The 23,121-nt window shown below is 41.6% G+C and overlaps 1 protein-coding gene across 1 annotated transcript in view; it reads right to left on the reverse strand.

Moving 5' to 3' along the window:
- ADAMTSL3 (ADAMTS like 3) overlaps window positions 1-23,121 on the reverse strand; it is a 378,645-nt gene that overhangs the window by 160,982 nt on the left and 194,542 nt on the right. Inside the window, exon 5 of the mRNA XM_060259735.1 lies at window positions 3,745-3,981. Within this exon, the coding sequence (XP_060115718.1) occupies window positions 3,745-3,981 (237 nt within the window). The remainder of the gene's footprint in view (window positions 1-3,744; window positions 3,982-23,121) is intronic.

Here is a 23,121-nt window from a genome sequence, read left to right on the forward strand (position 1 = left end):
AACCATAATGTTATGGTGGGATGTCCTTAGACTCAGCAGTGGCTATTAAACAGCAAGCAGGAAGATGTAGCACTGTAGTAAGGGAACCAGGTAGTAGAAGGGTGAAGGTTTTGGTCTGGGCCAAGATTACCATAGTGGATGATGCAGCAGTTGTTATGACTGTTGAAGATTTACAGTACTCCTTGTTTGGACCCTAAATTGTACTCAGTTGCTTGATACGCCATATGCCTAATAAGATGATGCCAAAATCATGCATAATTCCACACCTGATCAACTTCATGAGCAAATGAGGCCAAGGAGGCTAAGGGGAAGGAAGAAAGAAAGTGGTTTTGATACTCAGCAGCACCTTGGGCTGCCAAATATCACAGTGGCAACTAATTTCAGCTCATTTAAAACAAATGTCTTAATTTCAAGCACACGCTGATGCTAAACACTGCAAGGCTGAACACAACAGGAAAAGGCCACAACAACGCAGTGCAGGTAAAAGGAATGCAAAGCCTCTTTCTAGAGCTTGTTGTATTTATTCCCACAGTGGGTCCCTTATTCCTAGTGCTTTAAATAACTGCTTTGAGGAAATGCTAATTTTCACACATATCCATGCAAGTTGCAGCTTTCACTACAGGAACACTCAAAGACCATTCAATTTGAATGTACCTGGAGCTGAATCAAGAGGTGCTACCTCCTGGATTTTCTTAACTTCAAAAATGTTCCCTCCAAAGCAGAGTTGTAGAAGCAGCATCTAAAACATTTCTAAAAGTTCATAACATTGAACACACATGGGGAGGAAACTAAGTCTCTCTCACACACAATCCCAACAACCAACCCTGACAAGTACACAATTATATTCCATAACACAATCAGAATGGCCATTAATGACACCCTCCCTCCTTTTTTTTTAAGGGTTCGAAGACAACTGGGCTTGGAGCTGGCCACGTCCAGACTGGAGGGTGGCCACATACAGTCGCATTCTTGTGCTCAGAGATCTTCAGTCTCAGTTCAGGGCAATTAGTATGTCTATGCCAGAGCTGCAGATCTGAGTCACAGGACTGGGAGCTAGAGCATGGGGCTCACCAAGAAGAAAATGCTGTCTGGTTGATCATGCCAGATGAAAGGTATTTAATGCCAGACCCAGCCAATCAAGAGGCTTCATACTGACCATCAGTCACAGCAGTCAAGGGTGCACTCTCCTGTTCTCTGTGGCACCTGCTAAAACACACCAAGTTGCTTATTACTGAATCAGACCATTGGTCCATCAAGGCCAAAACTGTCTATACTGACTGGCAGCAACTCGCCAGGCTCCCTAAGATGGAGGCTTTTTTGTCTCTTGGTTCCTTGATGCTTTTAACTGGAGATGCCAGCAGGGACTGAACCAAGAACCTTCTGCATGCCAAGCAAATACTCCCCCAAGGAGCCACAGTCCCTCCCTGAGACAGCTCTGGAGCCTGAGAACACATAAAGTGCAGCAGGGCTTTTGGAGGGAGATTTCAGCACAACCTCAAGGTGCGTTTGTCTGCCTTTGGGGCTTTTCCTGGCTTCGCTGCGCGCTCAGGATTTGTGTGGATTGGGAGGTGCGGATTTCTTCCAGCACCATATCCCCTTGTGCCTGCTATCTGCTGCCACCTGCAGCTGTTTTGCCTACTCTTTTTAAAACTGGTAGCAGATATATCATCACAACATTGTTATGATAACCCACTTACTGATTTGGGGTGGCAAAAAGAACTCCCAGTCCAGGGAATTGGCAGGTATCAGCAGGTAACATAGAAAGTCCACACACACACACACACTCCAGCCTCTACTGCTTCTGCAAAGGCCATTGCATTCACAGTCACAAAACAGTACGTTGTCATGGGGAATCATTCTCATACGGAAGCAACTGTAGTTCCAGAAGCTCACTTGAACTAATCACACAGTTCAAGTGCAGGTTGTCCCAGGCTGAGGACACAAGAAATCGCAAGGCTCCCTGCAGCAGAAAACAATCCTGAGAGTAAAGTTACAAAAGGAAGAATAAATGCACCATTTATTGGCCATCCCACCCCCACCCAGCCTGACTGTGCAGAAAGGTCCTCTTAAGCATATTCCCTGTAACATCTGGACCTGCTGGCAGTTACAGGAGATGTTCTTTTCACCTCCTAAGGGCTTTTAATTTCACACTCCCTTGCAACATTTTTCAACCAGTCTAAGTGCTACCCAGATCCACCACAAACAGATTATGACATTCAAAACTGAAAAATGTTTCATAAATCTTCACTCCACAGGCACTGCGAAGAACCAGTTGAAATATCTGAACATTTGCACAGGGAAATGACGACTGCATGAGAACAAAACACAGCTGATGGAGTCAGCAGAAGTCAGGGATGGAAGAAGAAGCCAGGGCCCCGCAGGTGTCAGGAGGTCCTTGCTAGCAAGCCACCATATTTCAGGCACAAGCACAAAACAAGAACTAGAAATATGTGCAGGGGCAATAACACTGTCGTTTACTTACCCATGTACATGCTTAAATCTTTTAAAAATATTTATATCAATTTGCTATGAGATTAACACAAGTAAAAGTAGCCTGCCACTATAGCAAGCCAGCATCGTGTGTGCCATGACCTCACTTCTGGCTTTGCCAAGGGGGACATTTAACTAGGCACTCAAGCTCCACAACAGCCAGAATTCAGACACTGGCTAACTTGAAGCATTGGAGAAGTTCTACATCAGAGCCAGTTTGGTGTAGTGGTTAAGTGTGCGGACTCTTATCTGGGAGAACTGGGTTTGATTCCCCACTCCTCCACTTGCAGCTGCTGGAATGACCTTGGGTCAGCCATAGCTCTGGCAGAGGTTGTCCTTGAAGGGCAGCTGCTGTGAGCGCCCTCTCAGCCCCACCCACCTCACAGGGTGTCTGTTGTGGGGGAGGAAAGTAAAGGAGATTGTGAGCTGCTCTGAGATTCGGAGTGGAGGGCGGGATATAAATCCAATATCTTCTTCTTCTTCTTTTACCTTTTTCAAGTGCCATCATTTTAAAAAATTGCTCTGACAAGGGGTTTTAAAAAACCAGGCCTCTCTGGACCTCTGCGTGGGCCTGCACTTGGCTTGTTGTCCCTGCTCTGTCTCAAGAATGTCTACATCATGTTATGTGCTGATTTATATTTTTTCTCCAACCCTGTCTATAAGTCTAAATTCTTTTCTCCCATTTCATGGTATCTGGAGAAGTGCATGTGTGCACACAAAACCTTATACATTGAATAAAACTTTGTTAGTCTTAAGGGTGCCCCTGGACTCTAAACTTTATTCTGTTATTTCTGACCAACACACCTACCCGCCTGGATCTATGTTCAGATGCATTAGGGAATCAGACCTATCCCAGTGATCAGAGAAAAGCAGAAGATAAATACCATGAATAAACAAATGTATCTGGATCCCTGTCAAGTGCTCTCTTGATTTCCTACTGGTGGGAGAGCAAAAACAAAATCTGGTGCCCGAATCCACCTGTGGCATGTATCAAGGTCCCAGGATCCACCTTGGCAGCTCTAAATTAAAGGACTGCAGGTAACAGGTGCTGGCAGGTGCCACTGCCTGAGACCCTGAAGAATTCCTGCCATCCCAGGTAGACAATACTGAGCTAGACAGACCAGTGTTGTGATCTGATGCCAAAGTTGTTTGGCTGGTCTTCCTGATGTCTTTACTGTCATTAAAAAGCAGCCATGCTAAGAAATAGGGTTTGATTTAAGCTGGAGCTGCAGGAGGAAAAGATTTCAGCCTTACCTGACATATTCCACTGATGCACATATCCAAGGATTTGGCATTACAGCGAGTGCCATCCAGGACTTTGGGGGCAAGCTCCACCACCAGGGGTTTTCCCAAGGCTTGGCATTTCAAGGCACATGGAGAGCTGGAATCACCGTAGACAGGAACCCATTCATAAAAGTGCCCTTGATACTTGACGTCATTGTAGGCAGAACACTGCTGGGCCCGGAAGTCTCCAGCTTCCGAAGGACAGTCCTAAAAAGAGAAAAGGGGAGGGATGTTGTTTAATTGAGTGCTCTTTCATCTAGGAAACTACTTGTATGTTTATCATGGATCAAAGACAAGGGGAGGGGAGAAACGGCTTCACTCTTCACCATCACCCCATCATAGTACACACCCATCATGAAAGCCACAAAAAGAGAGACTGCCCAGAGATGAAGAAGGGGGATTCTACATCCTCAGGGATTCTTTCAAGAAAGGTAATAACTTCATAAAAAGAGAACAGGAATCAAATGTGGAATCTAGGCCAGGAGATATAGTTCTCTGTGTCAGAGTTCCAGGAGCTTTATAGCAAAAGATAAGGTCCGACATAGTAAAGGTTTTTTTAAAAATAAGCATGGGGTAGAGCAAGTAAATACAGAAAATGTTGTAATCCATAGGACTAGAAGTTGGAGGGCACCCAATTAAAATGATGTGCAATGGATTCAAACAAGACAAAATAAAATACTTTTTTACACAAATAATTAAGTCATTAACGTTTACTGCCAAAGGGGATGGCAACAAGCATAGATGGCTTTAAAGGGCATTATATAGACTCAAAAAGAAGAGATCCATTAATGGCTACTAGCCATGGTGACTAAAGGGAACTTCCGTATTCAGAGGCAGTCAGCATCTGGATACCTGTGCTGAGAGGCAAAACCAGGAGACAGCATTAGCCTCTATGCCCTGTTTAATAGCCCTCCAATACAACTGGATGGCAACTGTGTGATACAGGATGTTGGACTAGATGGACCACTAGTTTGACCCAGCAGGATTCTAATTTATGTTTGTAAGCTAGAGTAAGGAATATAGCAGGTAAAATAACACACAGGACAAAATAACATAGTACTCTATGTCAGCTTTGGGATAATAGATGCATCCTGAATCTAAGAAAAGACAGAAAGCCATTATACAATAAGACAGCACTGATTAACTGTTAGCATGCAGTTACTGGAATGAACACTCTCCAATCTGAAAAGCCACCACAACAATCATAAGTGGGGGGTAAAAATTTATGGAACAAATGAGGATTAATAAATCTTTTTAAAATTCAAATGGAAGAAAGTCATATTGGCAAAAGCACAACTGACTTTTTGGCACAGAAAAATACAAAAAATTATGCGGAAATGGCCCAAATAACGTTTTTTCTCTATGAATAGGACCCTAAAGGATTATCTTAAACACTTCCATATTCTGCACATCATAGCATTAGTATGTAACAGTATATAGAGGAGTGGAAATATAAAACACAAGGATTAAGAAAGATTGAAAGAAATCTCTTTGGGCATTATATTAGGAATAGTTCATTTCGCCAAGATATCCATAAAAACATCTTAAGGTACACATATATTTTTATTTTAAACAAAGGCAGGTGAACGGCATTGGTTAATAACCCAGGAAAATGCTTTAACTGGTAACTGCAAATTCATTTTATGATTGAAATATCATTAATATTATTGCAGGGACCTTCTTATTTGCTGTGACTCTACTGAACTTAACTGCTATACTCTTACAAATCCAGATGAAATCAATTTCATGATAAAACTATTCTTGTTCATTTCACTAAAACAACATACATATTAAGGTAGGCTTCATTTGTAATCGCCACATGGATTTTTAGCGGAGAATCAGAGAAAAATCTGATTTGCTGACAACATCAGTTCTGCACTGCTCTGCAGTATTTAATTCAACACACGGTTACCAACAACACTGATCACATATCTGAAATAAGCTGATACAAAACACCTAATTTGCCTACTAAATATTCACATGAAGAAATGACTGACAAAATATGATACCAGGGACTATGAATTACTTTGAACTGTCAATTCTCAGAGACTCCAACACAGTCCCAATCAAAGGCCCACTTCACATACTTTACTTAAGTACCTCTTAAAAATGTAAAGTGGGAATGTGACAACCACATTATTCATTCATTTAAAATAGTCATACACTGTGCTCTCAATGTAGTAGTTCCTGGGACAGTGTCCAGCCTTTAATAAAAACAACAGACAAACTTATAATAAGGACTACTGCCACAATAAAAATCAACAAAACAATTCAAGAAACAAAATAACTCTGAAATTAGCAAAAATTAAATATTTGAGCTTGAAAACTCCAATCCATGGAAGTAAAACTCAAAATCAGACATTTAGAGGGGGGCAGTTAAATGCTGATATTGCTGTTGTTATGTGCTGTCTAAAAACTCATATTTATTAAAATGATATACATATTTTATTGGTTGTATGTATTGTGATGATTTTACTGTTTACTGTAGTTATTATTATAGCCTGTGGGCTAATGCACTAAATAAATTAAAGGTTTTAGCTGGCACTGAAAACATAACATGATCCAGCAGTTGATTGTAAGGAGGGAACTGAGGAGAAGAGCTAAAGCATCTCAACAGAAAAGGTCAGATCTTGTACAACACAGGGAAACTCATCAGTTTGGAGAGCAAGTTTGGTGTAGTGATTAGGAATGGCAGACTCTAATCTGGAGAACCAGGTTTGATTCCCCACTCCTCCACATGCAGCCATCTGGGTAACCCTGAGTCAGTCACTGTTCTCTCAGAGCTGTTCTCCCAAGAGCAGTTCTCAAAAGAGCTCTCAGCCCCACATACCTCACAGGGGATCTGTTATGGGGAGAGGAAGAGAAGGAGACTGTAAACTGCTCTAATACTCCAAGTGAAGGATGGGATATAAATCCAACTCTTCTCCTCCTCTTCCTCCTTCACCACCACCACCATCAGACAGCCAAGACTGTGATCAGCTCAACATTTTATTTACCAATGTTTTGGGAGGACCCCCATCTATTTTTTATAGGCTGGCTAAAAACCACAGTACTAATGCCACTTGTAGTTCTACCACAATGGCAAACCCAAGTTCCCCCTCTGCGTCACAAATTGGCACTAGAGAGCACCATTTGCCCTGTTTGGGAAACCTTGTGACTCCATCAGAGCATGTGGAGCTGACAATGGGGCAAATATCAGTCCTGGGGTCATTTTGGGTCAGGTAAACAGTGTTGGGGAAAAGCTGAAGCTACTCCCCCACAGTCCAAATTGGGCACTCCTGGAAATTGTGTTCCCAGCACAAAACTTGCAAGCACAGATGTAACAACCCAAGGACAGTCTATTATGCAGTTTGGATGTAACAACCTGTCACTCTGTGACAACAGGGTGGAACCTGGGGAAGGGTAGCCACACCCAGGAGGAGGAAAGGGCCGCTGGCTCACTGCCTTCGTTGGAACAAGTTTTCTGCTCTTTGTGATCTGTCCGGGGTGCTGAACTCCTTATGCCTAGTCCCTTTCTCTTATGAGCCAGCAAAATGGAACTAACTGCCTTCCATTGGCTGCTCCGCCTGCTTCAACCAGCTTCCATCCAGTCTGCTGAAGGCATAGATCCCCTGCCAGACTTCTGGCCCTCCAGTCCTCTCCATGGGACACACAGTGTCAGAACAGAAAACATCTGAATACTTTTCCCATTGAAAGCAGTGAAAACAAATAAGGAAAATATTATATGTTGCTTTTATAAGCTCTGTAGTAGGCCTATGCAAACATCTCATAGCAGTGGGGATCTTTTATACCCCATACCCCAAATTTTAGAGACCTCTGATGATTTTAAGGTGCTTTTCTTGCTTGATAATTCTAATCCGGAAATAACAGAATTAGTAGCAAAGTTTTTTTTACAGCGCTATGGTTACTCGTCCTGATAAGCAGTACTATGTATCAGGTTTTGCTATGTTGCTATCCTGTTTTTATCTTGTAATCCTAATTTTATTTTGTATGGATTATGTATTGTTTTAATATGTAACCTGGCCAACCCTCTATCTTATATATGCCAACAGAGGCTGTCTTGTTAGTTGGGCAATACAATGCTTTACTGGAATGGAACTGCCCAAGCCTACCCTAGTCCATGACCTGCTAACATGGTGCATGTTAGACTTTGCTGGTCTCTTCTGTTGAGCAGAGCACAGAGACCTAAGAGGCCATGGCTAAAACAGGGGTTGTGTCCCTTGGTGTGACACTACTGCATTCTTGCTGATGTTTTCTCCTGTTAAATGTTCAAAGGTGCAAACCTCATGAGAACACACAAGGTGAGCCTTATAAACAGGGCTTTTTTGTAGCAGGAACTCCTTTGCATATTAGGCTACACCTCCTGATGCAGCCAATCCTCCTGGAGCTTACAATAGGCCCTGTACTGAGCCCTGTAAGCTCTTGGAGGATTGGCTACATTAGGGGTGTGTGGCCAAATATGCAAAGGAGTTCCTACTACAAGAAAAGCCCTGCTTATAAAACATTTAGAAAACAATCCTAACCAGGTCTACTCAGAAGAAAGTTTCTCTATATTTATTGGGGCTTATTCCCAGGAAAGTGTTTCTGTATAGCAAAACTCTTACAGAACAGAAACATACTAAAAAAAAAAATCAAATTCAGAACTAAATAAAAATTGGTTGGTCTTAAAGGTGCTACTTGACTCCTGCTTTGTTCAGCTGCTTCAGACCAACACGGCTGCCCACTTGGAACAGAATTATGTCATCTGTTATCTGGAAGTTAGAATCACAACTATTACAAAGAAGGTTATATGATTTCCAGAGAAAGGGGGGAAATTACAAATAACAAAACATTCCTTGAATATTTAAACCTACAAGTCTGGTTTAAACCTACAGTCTGGTTTCTTAAAGAAGTATGCATACAAAAGAGTATCATTAATTTCTTCTGTTTTCCTACATTCAGAAACTGGATGGGTCTACTGGCTAGTTCTGAAAAGGGCCACATCAGACTTTAGAGCTTCAGCCCTAAAGGCACTTAATTGTTGCTAGATGATCTTTAGTTTAAATTAAACAAGGAATTCATCTGCATCTTCTTAAAAACATGCAGCAGTTAACATAAGAACATAAGAGAAGCCATGTTGGATCAGGCCAATGGCCCATCCAATCCAACACTCTGTGTCACACAGTGGCCAAAAAAATACACACACACACACTGTGGCTAATAGCCACTGATGGACCTCTGTTCCATATTTTTATCTAACCCCCTCTTGAAGCTGGCTATGCTTGTAGCCGCCACCACCTCCGGTGGCAGTGAATTCCACATGGTAATCACCCTCTGGGTGAAGAAGTACTTCCTTTTATCCATTTTAACCTGACTGCTCAGCAATTTCATCGAATGCCCACGAGTTCTTGTATTGTGAGAAAGGGAGAAAAGTACTTCTTTCTCTACTTTCTCCATCCCATGCATTATCTTGTAAACCTCTATCATGTCACCCCACAGTCGATGTTTCTCCAAGTTGTGCTGGTGTATAGTATCAGACTTAGAAGGCTACAAAATCTGGCATATTTCCTTCAACTAGGTGTCTTCAAAATGTATTTCTCGACTACTCACTTCAAACTCAGTAGTCCAAGACTTATGGGCATTTAACCTTTCAACCTACACCAAGCTTGGCTAAAGAAAACTAGGCTTCCTGATCTGTTATGACCATTTTAAAAGGAAAACAAAGATGTCCTTTTACAGCATGTTTTTTTTTAATGCTAAAAAGCAGGCAGCCCAGTTTCAATTAGCAAAACCAAGGAGAGGTTGAAGAGTTAAACTCCCTCTCTCCCTTCCCTTCAAGACCCAAGTCAAAGCAAGGCCACAGGAGCCTGTAGTTCATATTTGTGAAACCAGCCTGATTTCATATTTTTGGTCTCACATCATTACGCAACTTTTAAAAATTGACTTTGTTGACATTTTGAATACTGGAACACTGCAAATCTTTTAAACAAAAAAAACCCTACTCACTCTCAGTAGTAACTAAGAGTCCAGAGTTAATGTATGAGAGGCCAAAAGATACAGCTTTCTTGTTAAAAAGGTACAGACCTTAAAAGTCACCTAACTGAAGCCTATGAGTAGGGATGGGCATAAACCTGGAAAATGTGGTTCAGTTCATGGTTTGTTCCTAAACCACAAACAGAACCATAAACCAAACCAAGAGGCTCATTCACAAACTGAACCAGTTTGTGGTTGGTGTCCCTGCAAACCCTGTTGAAACGGACCACAGTGCCTTTCAATGGGGTTTACAGAAAGCCTGAAAAACAGCTGAGCAGCAAGGAGCACCTCCCTGCTGCTCAGCTGTTTTTCAAGCTATCTTGTACATCCATTTAAATTTTAAAGGGACTACAGAAGACAGCCTGAAACAGCTGCATGTTGGGAGGCGCTCCCTGCTATGCAGCTATTTCACACAGTCTTCTGTAGTCTCTTTAAACTGCAAAAGACACCCCAGAACAGCTGAATAGCAGGGAGCACCACCCCGCTATGCAGCTGTTTTTGTGGTTTCTGTAGAGAACAAAAAGCAGGAGTTTAAAGGGACTCAGAGTCCCTGCTTTCTGCTCTATCCATAAATCACACTAACTGTACTAAAAGTTTGTGGAAGCTCATGACAGCAGACTTGTCATGAACTGCTATTCCCAAACAGGGCAAAATCTGTGATGATTTTTGCTTTGTGGTTTGGTTCACACCCATCCCTACTTATGAGCTATGCTGAGCCCAGAATTCCTGCAGTCCTGCCTGAGATAAACTCAGAGCTGGAAGATGCCTGGGGAAGGAAGTGGAATTACTTTTAAGCTGTGCTAATGTGGCTATTTTGGACCAAGACCAGTGCAGTCCTAAGAAGAGTTACATCCCTCTAAATCCACTGAAGTTAATTAGCTAAGAAGGATGTCAACTGCATAGCACTGCATTGCTTGTCACATAAGGTATTGTGAGCCCAAAAGCCCCAAGCAGCCAAACTCTAGTTTATTATGTCCTTTGCAATCTGCACCACTACTGCCCCCCCTTCTGTGCTCCATTCAGATATCACATTTTTAAAAATCCAAGATGCAGCAGGCACCAACAAGGACTGTGTCAAATGTACACAACCATTTGCCTATTGCTTGTGACAACCCTGCTGTACAGCAAAGATCAAATTTTAACTCCCAGAGAGCAGAACAAAGTGGTACATTGTGGGTGGGTCCCATTTGTGAAAAAGGCAACGATATCAGTGCCTGGCCTGCTCTGGCTTGACTCACCAAAGGGTTTGTTCCACTGGCTCGTGCCAGCAGTTTGCTCCATTATGTGGCTCCAGCATTAGAAACTCCATCCAAGGAAGGGGGAGGGGGAGACTGCAGCAGTTCAAGGTCTTTTTTTTCCTTCAAGAGGCCATGTGCCATCTTGCAGCTGAAGCCAGTTGGCACCACAACAGCTCTGGAGAAAAAAATTGGGCAAGGAGCTGGCTGGCTCTACAGGAGATTAAAATGATTCAGTGCATCCACTAACCTCCCACTGGCGGGTAGAACAGTAATATTTTATAATAGCAAAATACCACTGAATCCAGGAAGCACATGGCCTGTGTATAAGCAGGGTTGTGTACAGGCCACAGTCCCTTGGAAGCACAGAAAAGTCACACCATGTGACACTGACATCAGAATTCAACTTTCTAAGAATCTCACTTAAAAAAAAAACTTCTAGCTGTTTTAACAGTCACAGAAAAGTTTGAAACCGTGTGAGCAGCAGCTGGCATGATTTATGAAACTGGTACTTCCTGCCAGCCCTTGTTTTCTGCCAGTGGCTCAAAGGAATCGAAATGTACTACAAGTGATAAAGTTCAGTACAAACTGTTCCTTGGGGAGAGACTAAGCCAGATTTAGGTATGTGCATGCCATGCCCTCTGTCGCTGATGAGTTCCCCTCACCTTCCTCTGCACTGTCCAGAACCCTGGGTCTCCACCAATCTCAGAAAAAGGGACAGAGGGAAGAGGTGAGCAGCAGCAACTAGCACCTCTCTCTCTCTCTCTCTCTCTCTCTCTCACACACACACACTTTTAACAAACAAACAAACACAAGCCTTTATTGGCATATATCAGATTATAAATAAGGCAAAAAGAGATACAGAAATAACAAAATAAACAGTCATATACATTGGACAATCAATCCTTGATTACCATACTCAAGAATAAAGCAACCTTTTCAGTTATTTCAGATGAATAAACAATTTTATTAGTAACATATGGTAGTAGAACTATAACTACAACTTATAAAAAGCTTAATATATATTAAGAAAAAGACCATCATTCTACCCCACATCTTACTTTCTCCCACCCCTCCCCCAATTACTTGACCCCCGCCAGTGTTATTTTCTTTAAAAAAAACAGATATTAAAGGTACCCTTAACTATCAAGAAAAAAAACGAAACAAAAAAGAAACATAGGGAAGAAGAACCCCCTTCAAGAGTTATATTGTTATCTTAAAAATCTTAATCCTCAAAAATTGTCCAATGTCCTTTTATTTTCCACTCTTTCTCTACATATCTTCTGAATTTCTTCCACTCTTGGTTAAAAAGTTCTAAATCACAGTCTCTTAATTTTCTTGTTAATTTGTCCATTTCACTCCATGACATAACTTTCATAATCCAGTCCCATTTTTCTGGTATTTTTTCTTGCTTCCACAACTGCGCATACAATGTCCTAGCAGCTGAGAGCAAGTACCATATTAATGTTCTATCTTCTTTTGGAAATTTTTCCATTTGTAATCCCAGCAGAAAAGTCTCTGCCTCTTTATTGAATTCATATCCCAGGATCTTAGATATCTCTTGTTGAATCATTTGCCAAAACATTTTAGCTCTTTCACAAGTCCACCACATATGGTAGAAAGAACCTTCATGCTTTTTACATTTCCAGCACCTATCTGGCATCTTATTGTTCATCTTTGCTAATTTTTTTGGAGTCATATACCATCTATACATCATCTTAAAACAGTTCTCTTTAATACTATGACATGTTGCGAGTTTCATGGAATTTTTCCACAGATATTCCCAAGATTCCATCTTTATTTCTTTATTTACATTAATTGCCCATTTTATCATTTGAGATTTCACTACTTCATCTTCTGTAGCCCATTGTAAAAGTAATTTGTACACTTTTGAAATTAATTTCTCATTATCTCCAAGCAGAACTCTTTCCATTTCTGTTTGTTCTTTCCTTATTCCTTCAGCTTTGATATCATTCTCCATCAAACTTTTTATTTGTTGCATTTGAAACCAGTCATATTTATAGTTTAGTTCTTCTGCAGTTTTCAATTCTATTTTCCCGCTTTGTATTTTTAGTAACTGGTTGTATGATAGTTGTTTTTCCTTGACTGTTTTGGCCGTTAACTTTATCACTTCAGCCGGCACTATCCATAAAGGTCTCCTCTCATCACCATATTTCTTGTACTTTATCCACACATTTAATAAGCTACTCCTTATATAATGGTGAGAGAAAAGACCGTCCATCTTCTTTTTTCCATAGTACAAATATGCATGCCAGCCGAATTTTTTTCCATGGCCTTCTAACATTAGAAGTTTTTTATTTAATAACGTTATCCATTCTTTTAACCATACTAAACAAATTGCTTCATGATACAGTTTCAAATCTGGTAATTGGAATCCACCTCTCTCTTTCGCATCTATCAGGACTTTCATTTTAATTCTAGGTTTCCTCCCGGCCCACACGAATTCCGAAATTTTTCTTCGCCATTTATCAAATTGCTTAGCATCTTTCACAATGGGGATGGTTTGAAACAGATACATAATCCTTGGTAAAATATTCATTTTTACTGCAGCTATTCTACCCAACAGTGACAAATTGAGCTTGTTCCACTTTAGCATATCTTCTTCTATTTTACGCCATAGCTTTTCATAATTGTTCTTAAACAAATCAATATTTTTCATTGTTATCTCTACCCCTAGGTATTTTACCTTAGAGGTAACTTCACAACCCGTTAGTCTTTGTAGTTCTTGTTGTCTATTTTTCTGCATATTCTTACATAAGATTTTTGATTTTTCTTTGTTTATATAAAGTCCCGCCAACTCCCCAAACTCTTGTATTCTCATTAACAACAAAGGTGTAACTTGTAAAGGATTTTCATTTATAAACATTATATCATCTGCAAATGCTCTGTATTTATAGGTAAATCCTTTTATTTGTAGTCCTTCTAAATCTTTTTCTTCTTGAATCTGCATTAGTAAAATTTCAAGAGTCATTATAAACAGCAATGGCGAAAGCGGGCAGCCTTGTCTGGTACCTTTACTAATTTTCATTTCATCTGTAAGATCTGCGTTGACGCACAGCCTTGCACTTTGTTCAGAATATATTGCCTTTATCATTCTTATAAAACTTTCTCCAAGCTCCATTTTTTCCATCACTGCAAACATAAAGTCCCAATTTAAATTGTCAAATGCTTTTTCTGCATCCGCAAAGAATAGCGCTACTTCCTTTTCTGGATGTCTTTCATAATATTCTACAATATTTACAACAGTTCTAATATTGTCTCTTATTTGTCTTTTGGGAAGAAAACCGGCTTGGTCCTCTTTTATAAAATTTATCAAATATTGCTTAAGACGTTCTGCCAGAATTCTTGTAAATATTTTATAATCATTGTTCAAAAGTGAAATTGGTCTGTAATTTTTCACATTTGTAACATCTCTTTCTTCTTTAGGTATCAAAGAAATAACAGCTTCTTTCCATGTATTTGGTACCTTCCCTTTGACTCTTATTGCATTCATCAGCTTCTGTAATTTTGGTATTAATTCATCTTTAAACATTTTAAAATACTTGGCTGTATAACCGTCTGGCCCGGGAGCTTTATCATTTTTCATCACGTTGATTGCTGCCTCAATTTCTATTTTTTCAATTGGGTCATTCAAAATTTTTCTCATATTCTCAGTTAATGGCTCAATTTTTATTTTCTGTAGATATTCATCTATCTTTTTTCTCTTTACTTCAGCACCTTTAAACAGCTTGGCATAATACTTAAAAAATTCTCTTTTTATTCCCTCTTGAGTAACTACGTCTCTTTCATCTATCACAATTCTATTAATTATTTTATTTTCCCTCTTTTTTTTCAACTGCCACGCCAAGTATTTCCCTGTCTTATTTGCTCCTTCAAACGATTTTTGCTGGAGCCTTTTCAAATTCCATTCTACTTCTTTGTTTAATAAATGTCTTAGTTGAGTTTGCAATATTGAAATTTCCCTTAGAATTTTCTTTTTCCCTGGTCTTTTCCTCAGCTCTCCTTCTTTTTTCTTTATTTCATTTTGAATATCCAGTAGTTGTTTTTCTTTTTCCCTTTTATCTTTATTGTTCAAAGTAATCAGCAACCCTCTCATTACTGCTTTATAAGCATCCCAGACCGTCTGAAAATCGATATCTTCTTTATCATTCACTTGGAAAAATTCTTTAGTTTCTTTTCCTAGGAAAGTCACTGTTTCTTTGTTCTGTAGCAAGTCTTCATTCAATCTCCATCTTCTCAATCTTTTGGACAGTTTTGTAATCCACATTATTGGGTTATGGTCAGTGCCAATTTTAGGCAAAATCTCTATCTTTCTTGTTATGAGGCCTAAATCTCTGGTTCCCCATAGCATGTCAATTCTAGAAAATGTCTTATGTCTTGCAGAAAAAAAAGTATAGTCCCGCACTTCAGGGTTAAACTTTCTCCATATGTCCTCCAAATTTTCCTGTTTTACTAATTCAAAAAAAGACTTTGGCAATTTTCCTTCTTTTCCACTATTTTTTTTCCCTCCGGATCTATCCAATGAGTTCTCAACTGTTCCATTAAAATCTCCCATTAAGAGTATTTGATCGTAGGTCAACTCATCTAGTTGTTGTGTAATGTCTTTAAAAAAAACATCTTTTGCACCATTAGGTGCATATAGTCCCAATAACAGCGTTTTTTTCCCATTTGATGTTATTTCCACTGCTACAAATCTTCCATCCTTATCTTTAAATACCAATTTTGGCTCCAGGTCTTGTTTAATATAAAAAACTACTCCCCTTTTTTTCTGGTCAGCTAACGAAAAAAATTCCCTTCCCAATTGTTTGTTCCATAAAAATTTATAATCCTTTTGTTTAATGTGGACTTCTTGCAAACAAATTATATTACAATTTTGCTTTTTAATCCAATGAAAAGTTGCCCTTCTTTTTTGTGGTGAATTTAGTCCATTAACATTCCAAGACAATAGTTTGTAATCCATCATGGTGCAAATTCTTTATTTTCTTCAAAAAATCTCCTCAGTTCTCGGGCATTTGTGATCGTGACTCTCTTCCCCTGAAGTTCAAAGCTCACACCCTCGGGGATTATCCATCTATACCTTGTGCCATTGTCTTTCAATTTTTCTGTCAACTTTTTATATGTTCTCCTGTCATTTATCACTTCTTTCGGTAGCTCCTTCATAATTCTCACTCTGCTACCTCTTACTATCAATGATTGTTCAAAGTTTCTCTTCATAATCCTTCCCACCATTTCCTTTGTCATGAATCTTACAACCACATCTCTTGGTAAGTTATTTTTTTTGGCATATAACGAGTTGACTCTATACATGTGATCATACATGCTTTTAGTCTTATCAGGGTCTTCTTCTAAGAATTCTGCGATTATGTTTGTTATATATCCTTTCAAATCATCATTCTCTTCCTCAGGTACTCCTCTCAAACGTAGCTGATTTTCCATTAATTTGCAGTCGTGAATCGTCACTTTTTCTTGTACTTTCAGCAAGGTGGTATCATGTATTTTAACTTTCTCCTCCACCTCCTGTACTTTCTTGTCTATTTTCCCAATTTGGTTTTTGAGGTCATCCACTTCTTTTTTAATCACTGTAGTAAGTTCTTCCTTCAACTCTTCCATCATTTTCTTAACTCCTTTCATAATCCTGGCTTCCATAGCCTCCATTTGGTCTTGCATTTTTTCTAATGAAAGGGCTCTTGTTCGGGGCTGCCTGGGCTCTGACATTTAAGCAAAGAGCAAGGGGGATGCAATTAAAATACCAAAAATTTCCGTCGCACAATTTGCAAGTTTGACTACCAAGTTCAGAAGGTCTAAATTTTCTCTCTCAATTAAACTTTGTTCTGTTTTCTTCTGAGCTTCCCAGGCCCAGATATAAATTTTTGAAGAATTTTTCCCCTTTAAAAAATGACGAAATTTTTGACCTCACCAATTTAAAATCTGACAGTCAGGTTCAATAGAGCAGGGCTTGCCCTTTCCAGCAAGCCCAATTTCGCTGGTTTCTGAGCCCCCAAAGCAAAGATATTTAACAAAAAAGTCTTTAAAAAATCCAAAATGGCGGCCGCGATTTTTTCTCCTTTTAAAGATTTTTTTTCCCCTTTTAAAATCACCCCAGGAGCCCACCAATAATGTAGTCAATAGTTCTTATCTTCTTACCCTTTTCCCTGTCGTTTCTGTCACTTTTTAAAGTCCCAAATCTTTTTAAAACGATGTTTTAAATTGGACCTCCCAGCAATGGCTGCCGATGTTTCTCTATGATGTAGAGTAGGCTTTTTTCTTTACTGTTTCCTGTCTCTGTCACCTTCAACCTTATAGATTGCTTGACGCACTTCCTGTCTTGCTCAGTAGAGTTAGAGGACTGTTCCAGTATATTCCTGCGCAGTATGGTTGTTTACATTCCACAAATCGTAAGTAGACACAACAATGATTTCTCTTCAATTTTTAGCAGTTTTTAACACTGTCTTTTATGTCAAAATAGTCCAAACTTCACCCTTCCCTTCTTCTACTTGCAAGTTTTATATTTTCCCCTTATTTCCACCTTTAAAACGTCTCTTTAGTCTGTAAATAGCTCCGGAGTGAAAGAAGAGTTTCTGTACCTTTTTTCCTCTGTTTATCCAAGTTCCACTGGTCTTCCAAGACTTTAGTTGTTTAAAAATGTCCCAGAAGGTTAGGATCGTGACGAGCTTATGCCAAATCAATGGCTCTGAGAGATCTTGCAGACGATAATTTTGCAAACTTCTGAGATTCCTCAAAGCCTCAAAGGACCCTTCTCCAAAGCTCCTTTTCAGCCAAGGTAAATCTCTTCCAAAGTTTTTAGTGCAAGTCTTGGACCTTTCTCTCACTGAGAAAGGTAGGCAGTGGGCTTTGGTTTGCCCTCCACTACCCCGAACAAGACCTTCAGCTTGCTCCCGTTACGAGAGACAACTCAGCTCGCCATTTTCCTCCCCGGAAGTCACCTTTTCAGTTATTTCAGATCACACACCCCACAGGAGCAGTCAGTCTCTCCAGTCAGGCTATCAGTTTCCTTCTGATAAATTTCTGGACCCTTACTAGAAAGGGGAGGAACTGACTATCCAAATTTAAAAACATACTACGAAGCTGCCAATCTATCAATTTGGATCAAATTAGCAGCTCCAACACAATCCCCAGAATGGGTGGAAATAGAAACCAATAGGTAAACCCATGCACTCTTTATAATATATTATGGAATCTAAATATACCAAATTTGTAAAGTACCATAGATAACCAATTTTTTAGAAATCTCCCTAAAAATATGGAGATGTGGGGAGTCCTTATGAGGGGCATGGAGCAGCATGCTTTCACTTGTTCCATCAAAAAAATATTAAAATTATTTTAAAAAGAAGATCTAAACAAGGGGATGCCTGGTAGCAGCTGCAGGCGAGCGAGGAATCAGCCAGACAGCACAAGGGACTTGTTGCCCTCACCAAGGGTGAGGCACAGGCCACAAACCCAGGAGGAGTCTATGGTGGGTTTGGGAGGAAGAGAGAAAATCAACTGCAGCCAACCCGACGAAGGCTTTTCTCCCCTGGCAGCAGTGTTCCCTGGCAGCCACACCACATGCTGACTCCCAGGCAAGTGTGGCTTTGATCACAGCCCTGGCAGGCCCAAACTGAAACTACTTGGCTGTGCCCCCCAGCTGGCTCCTATCCTGCACCAAGGCCCACGTGGCCTTGTCAGGACACTCCTTGTGTGCTCCTTGGCCAGCTTCCCCCACTGTGCCCCAACCAGGCCGCTGCCACCATTTTTAACTTCTGACTTCCCACAGCCTCTGCTGCTCCCTCCTAGTAAAAGCTGCTCTGTAACTGTAAGAGGTAAGAGCCACTCTACAGCAATGGTGGCAGGCTTTTTCAAATAAAGGAGCACTGCAAATGCAGGGGGAATGGTCACCTGTGTGTGTGTGTTAACCAGGGCTTTTTTTGTAGCAGGAACTCCTTTGCATATTAGGCCACACACCCCTGATGTAGCCAATCCTCCAAGAGCTTACAGGGCTCTTAGTATGGGGCCTACTGTAAGCTCCAGGAGGATTGGCTACATCAGGGCTGTGTGGACTAATATGCAAAAGAGTTCCTGCTACAAAAAAAGTCCTGGTGTCAACCATGTGACAACTGAGAACCATAAAAAGGATTTTGGACTATTTTACTGAGGCTACAATGAAACATAAAGCAACTGAAGATTGTTCATCAACATCAAGGGATTTATCCATCAATCCAGGTGGAATTTCAACTCCCAATAATTCAGATTTGGAACTTCAAAATGCAACAAATGACTCAGGGAGTTCCACTTCAGTCTCTGAAGTTAATGAAAACTTCTGGTCCATTTGCAGGCCTGAAATAGATGACCCACCAATCTCCCCAGTTGCATCCTATGATCAGCTTAAAATTTCTGTTCAGAAAAGACTGCTTTCAAAAGAAGGTACAGAACTGTCAAGGGTGTAGAAGAGTTCTGGATTCAAAAAACTGGCCAACTAACTCAAGGGACAACATTCTCTATGGGGTAGAAGAAATACACACTTCAGCGAAATTTCAGCTGACTGAAAGAGACGCCATTTGAGCCTTCAGAGAACATTTATATCCTGCCCTCCATTCAGAGTCTCAGAGCAGCTTACAATCTCCTTTATTTTCAACAGACACCCTGTGAGGTGGGTGGGGCTGAGAGGTCTCTCACAGCAGTTGCCCTTTCAAGGACAGCCTCTGCCAGAGCTATGGTTGGCCCAAGGCCATTCCAGCAAGTGGAGGAGTGGGGAATCAAACCCGGTTCTCCCAGATAAGAGCCCGCACATTTAACCACTACACCAAACTGGGTCTCAAATAGAGAAATAAATATCTCTTCCAGTGAGTGTGAAAGGGGATTTTCCCAGATGAACCTGATTGTCACTCCAGAAAGGTCTTCCTTGTCAAACAAAACCATGACATCTTCATCGCTTATTCAAATTCATCTGTTTCGTGGGTCGGAACAGGCCACATGTGCCATAAAATGTAATTCCAGGTAGTGGAGATATTTATAAAGGATACAAATAAACACAATCAAATACATTATTTTTACTTAAAATAACAAACATGCTTAAAATTCTTGAAATATTTAGTTTACAATGGAAAGGTGCAGGAACAGTGGGATTCGGCAATGAAATTTTAAAAATAAAACATCAAGAAAAAGCACAAGGATTACAGCATAAACTAAAAATATAAAATGCTCTGAGACTAGGAAAATATGAAATGGCTAGGCATTGCAAGCTCCCCCGCACCAGGGTCTATGAAATTGGCAATGGCTCATCAGTGTAGTATCTCCCATTGGCTCTGGGTCCCAGTTTAGAGTACGCACTAGGCACCAGTTCTAAAGTCCATTCAACAGAAACAAGCTGGCTCAAAGCATCAACCCTTTCTTTGCATGGATACTACTCCAACAAGCAACAGCTTCAGCTTACCATATAAATGCTGGAAAGTGAAACAAGCTCCAGCGTTGCAGCATGAAGTTGTAAAGAAAATGCAGAATGGGTGCAGAGACCTTAATGGAAAATCCATTGCATATTTTCTTTGCAGTTTTGCAAGCCTAGAACTGTCAGGCAATCTAGCCTTTCCTGAAATAAAATGCTTAGCTTAATAGCTGCCATATTGAACTGCTGTTACTAACCATGAGAAAGACCTTGCATATCAAAGTAGAATGTTGTAGATTGTTGCCAGTGCTTGATGTGAACCTCTCTCTCCCTAATACTAACAAAAGCAAGAATTCCCCTTTGAAGATAAAGAGCCTCCAGGGACGAGCCTTTTGGCCATCCCAGGAAGACAAACCGTAGGAATAAGATAACAGAGAAGGACCGTGTGAACCTTCGCACCTCTGCTCAGCAATGTTTAGAATTGTGGCTTTTGTTTAGAAACCTTTGATGTAGTTCTCTTAAGTATGCGTTGCACTGTTACATGGTATCAGTCCCAATTTCTTCGATCCTGTGCATATGGAGTATCAAATAAAGCCTAACTTTGTATCAACTCAAGGTCTGGTTGATTTGAAACCTTATTGCCTGACATTTTGGGACTGATCCCGTTAAGGCTTATCTGAACCAGCCACTTTTAAGCCGGATGGCTGAAAAAGTTCTGGATAACAGAGAACCTGCTGAACCTCTGGGTAAACTGAAGACTCCCCCCTGGCACATCACCGGGGCCCAGAGACCCAGAGGGCTTGGATCCCCGCTACATGTCCAGATGCTGTTCATCACCCCCCAGAAGTGGCAACCACGAACCTCCACCACCCTGATGGACGAGGCCCCGGCGTGCCATGAGACCCTCCTCACCCGGCCAACCCAAGGCGGGAAGAGCGGGAACTCAAGGGGCGAGGGCAACCTGGGCCGGGATGATGACGAACGAGACCGGGTCGGGTAGGACGGTGAGCACAACCGAGGGACAGACTCAGAGGCGGAGAATGGAAGCCCCTTGAAAGAAGCAGACATCATGGAAAAGATGAGGAAGGAAATGAGAGCTATGGCCAAAGACCTCAGGGACAAGATCCATGCCAACACCGCTCTCATGGCTTGGGAGGTGCAGAGGCAAATCGACCAGCTGCTGCTCCATGACTTCAGGCGAGGGCAGCCGACGACACCTGCACCGCCGGCCCCACCGCTGAAGGGACCAGGCACGCCGGATGTGCCACCAGCGCCTCTGGACCAGCCGGCGGGCCCAGCAGTTCTGAGACCGCTGGTGCCACCACCCCCCGGGCCCTGGGATGTCATCTTCGATGGCGAGCCAAAAGAGGTGGAATACTTCACCATTCGAGCCAACAGCTACATGCACTATTGGGGGAACACTTTCCCTGATGAGCCCAGCTGGGTAGACTATCTGGGCTCGAAGCTGAAGGGGGCGGCTAGGAGATGGTACGTGAGCCTGTACGAGAGCCGTGGCCCCAAGCTAGCCAGCGTCGAGGGCTTCCTACAAGCCATGCTGCTCCAGTACGAAGACCCCCTCCAGGAGACTCGGGCCCTTACCACACTGGGCAACATGCAACAAGGGTCGAAGTCGGTAAGGGAGTACACGGCGGATTTCAGGGCTCACTGCACAAAGGTCCGAGGCTGGAGTGAGATTATGAAGATCGAGGCGTACCAACTGTCAGAACTCAAGAACTTCAAACGGATCCCATACTTAGTTACAAAGCTAGGATTTTATTGAAGAGAACTAGGTGCTGGAAAAGGCAAGATAACAGTAATGGCGAGAGCCAGCATCAGCTTGATTTTATACACGTAAAGCAAACATCTCACAAAGCCACAATTCACATTGTAGGGCGCAGCTGTCTTCTCACCATCACTATCAGTAGAGAGGATGCCTCCCTACTCCGAAGGCCAGGCTGTTCGGCTTCAAAGGGTCTCAGTGTGAGAATGTGCAGAGACAAGACATAACTCATTCTACAGCCCAAAATATTTTGGATACCAGTGGGGCAAGGTTAATTACTATTCAGGCACTCTAGGTTAAGCAGAGGTTACAACATGGAGTCAGTTTGGTTCAGTAACAATCCAGCTCCAAGCCACAATAAAACTACCATACAGCATTGGTCACATTACAGAGGACCAGCAGCAAAGATACAAGTTCTGACATACTGCCCCCCCTAAGCGCCCCCTCCCGCGGGGCCGGCCTTGGGCTTGTGCGGGTACAGTAGGTGAAACTTTTTCAGCAGTTGCGGTGCTACTACATTCTGAGACTCGACCCACTCGTCACAGCTCGGGGGGAAGTGTTTCCACCTGATCAAATAATACAGTTTCCCCCGTTTGACTCTGGAGTCCAGTATCTCCTGGACTTCATGGTGACTCTGACCCCTCACAGTCGTCGGAGGGGGCGGTGGGGCCCTGGGATGGAAGGACGTAGCACCAGGGTCTTTCCGAAGCAAGCTGCAATGAAAAACAGGATGGATCTTACTCAGCGATTTGGGTAGTTCGAGTTCTACCGTTACTTTATTTATCACCCTTTTGATTTTGAAAGGTCCTAGGAACTTCAGTGCAAGTTTGCGGCAGGACTGGGGAAGGGGAAGGTTCTTTGTCGACAGGAAAACTGTATCCCCCACCTTCAGATCCCACTCCGGGGAGTGTTTTTTGTCA

This window comes from Heteronotia binoei, chromosome 19, assembly GCF_032191835.1.
Source record: "Heteronotia binoei isolate CCM8104 ecotype False Entrance Well chromosome 19, APGP_CSIRO_Hbin_v1, whole genome shotgun sequence".
NCBI classification, from domain to species: Eukaryota; Metazoa; Chordata; class Lepidosauria; order Squamata; family Gekkonidae; genus Heteronotia; species Heteronotia binoei.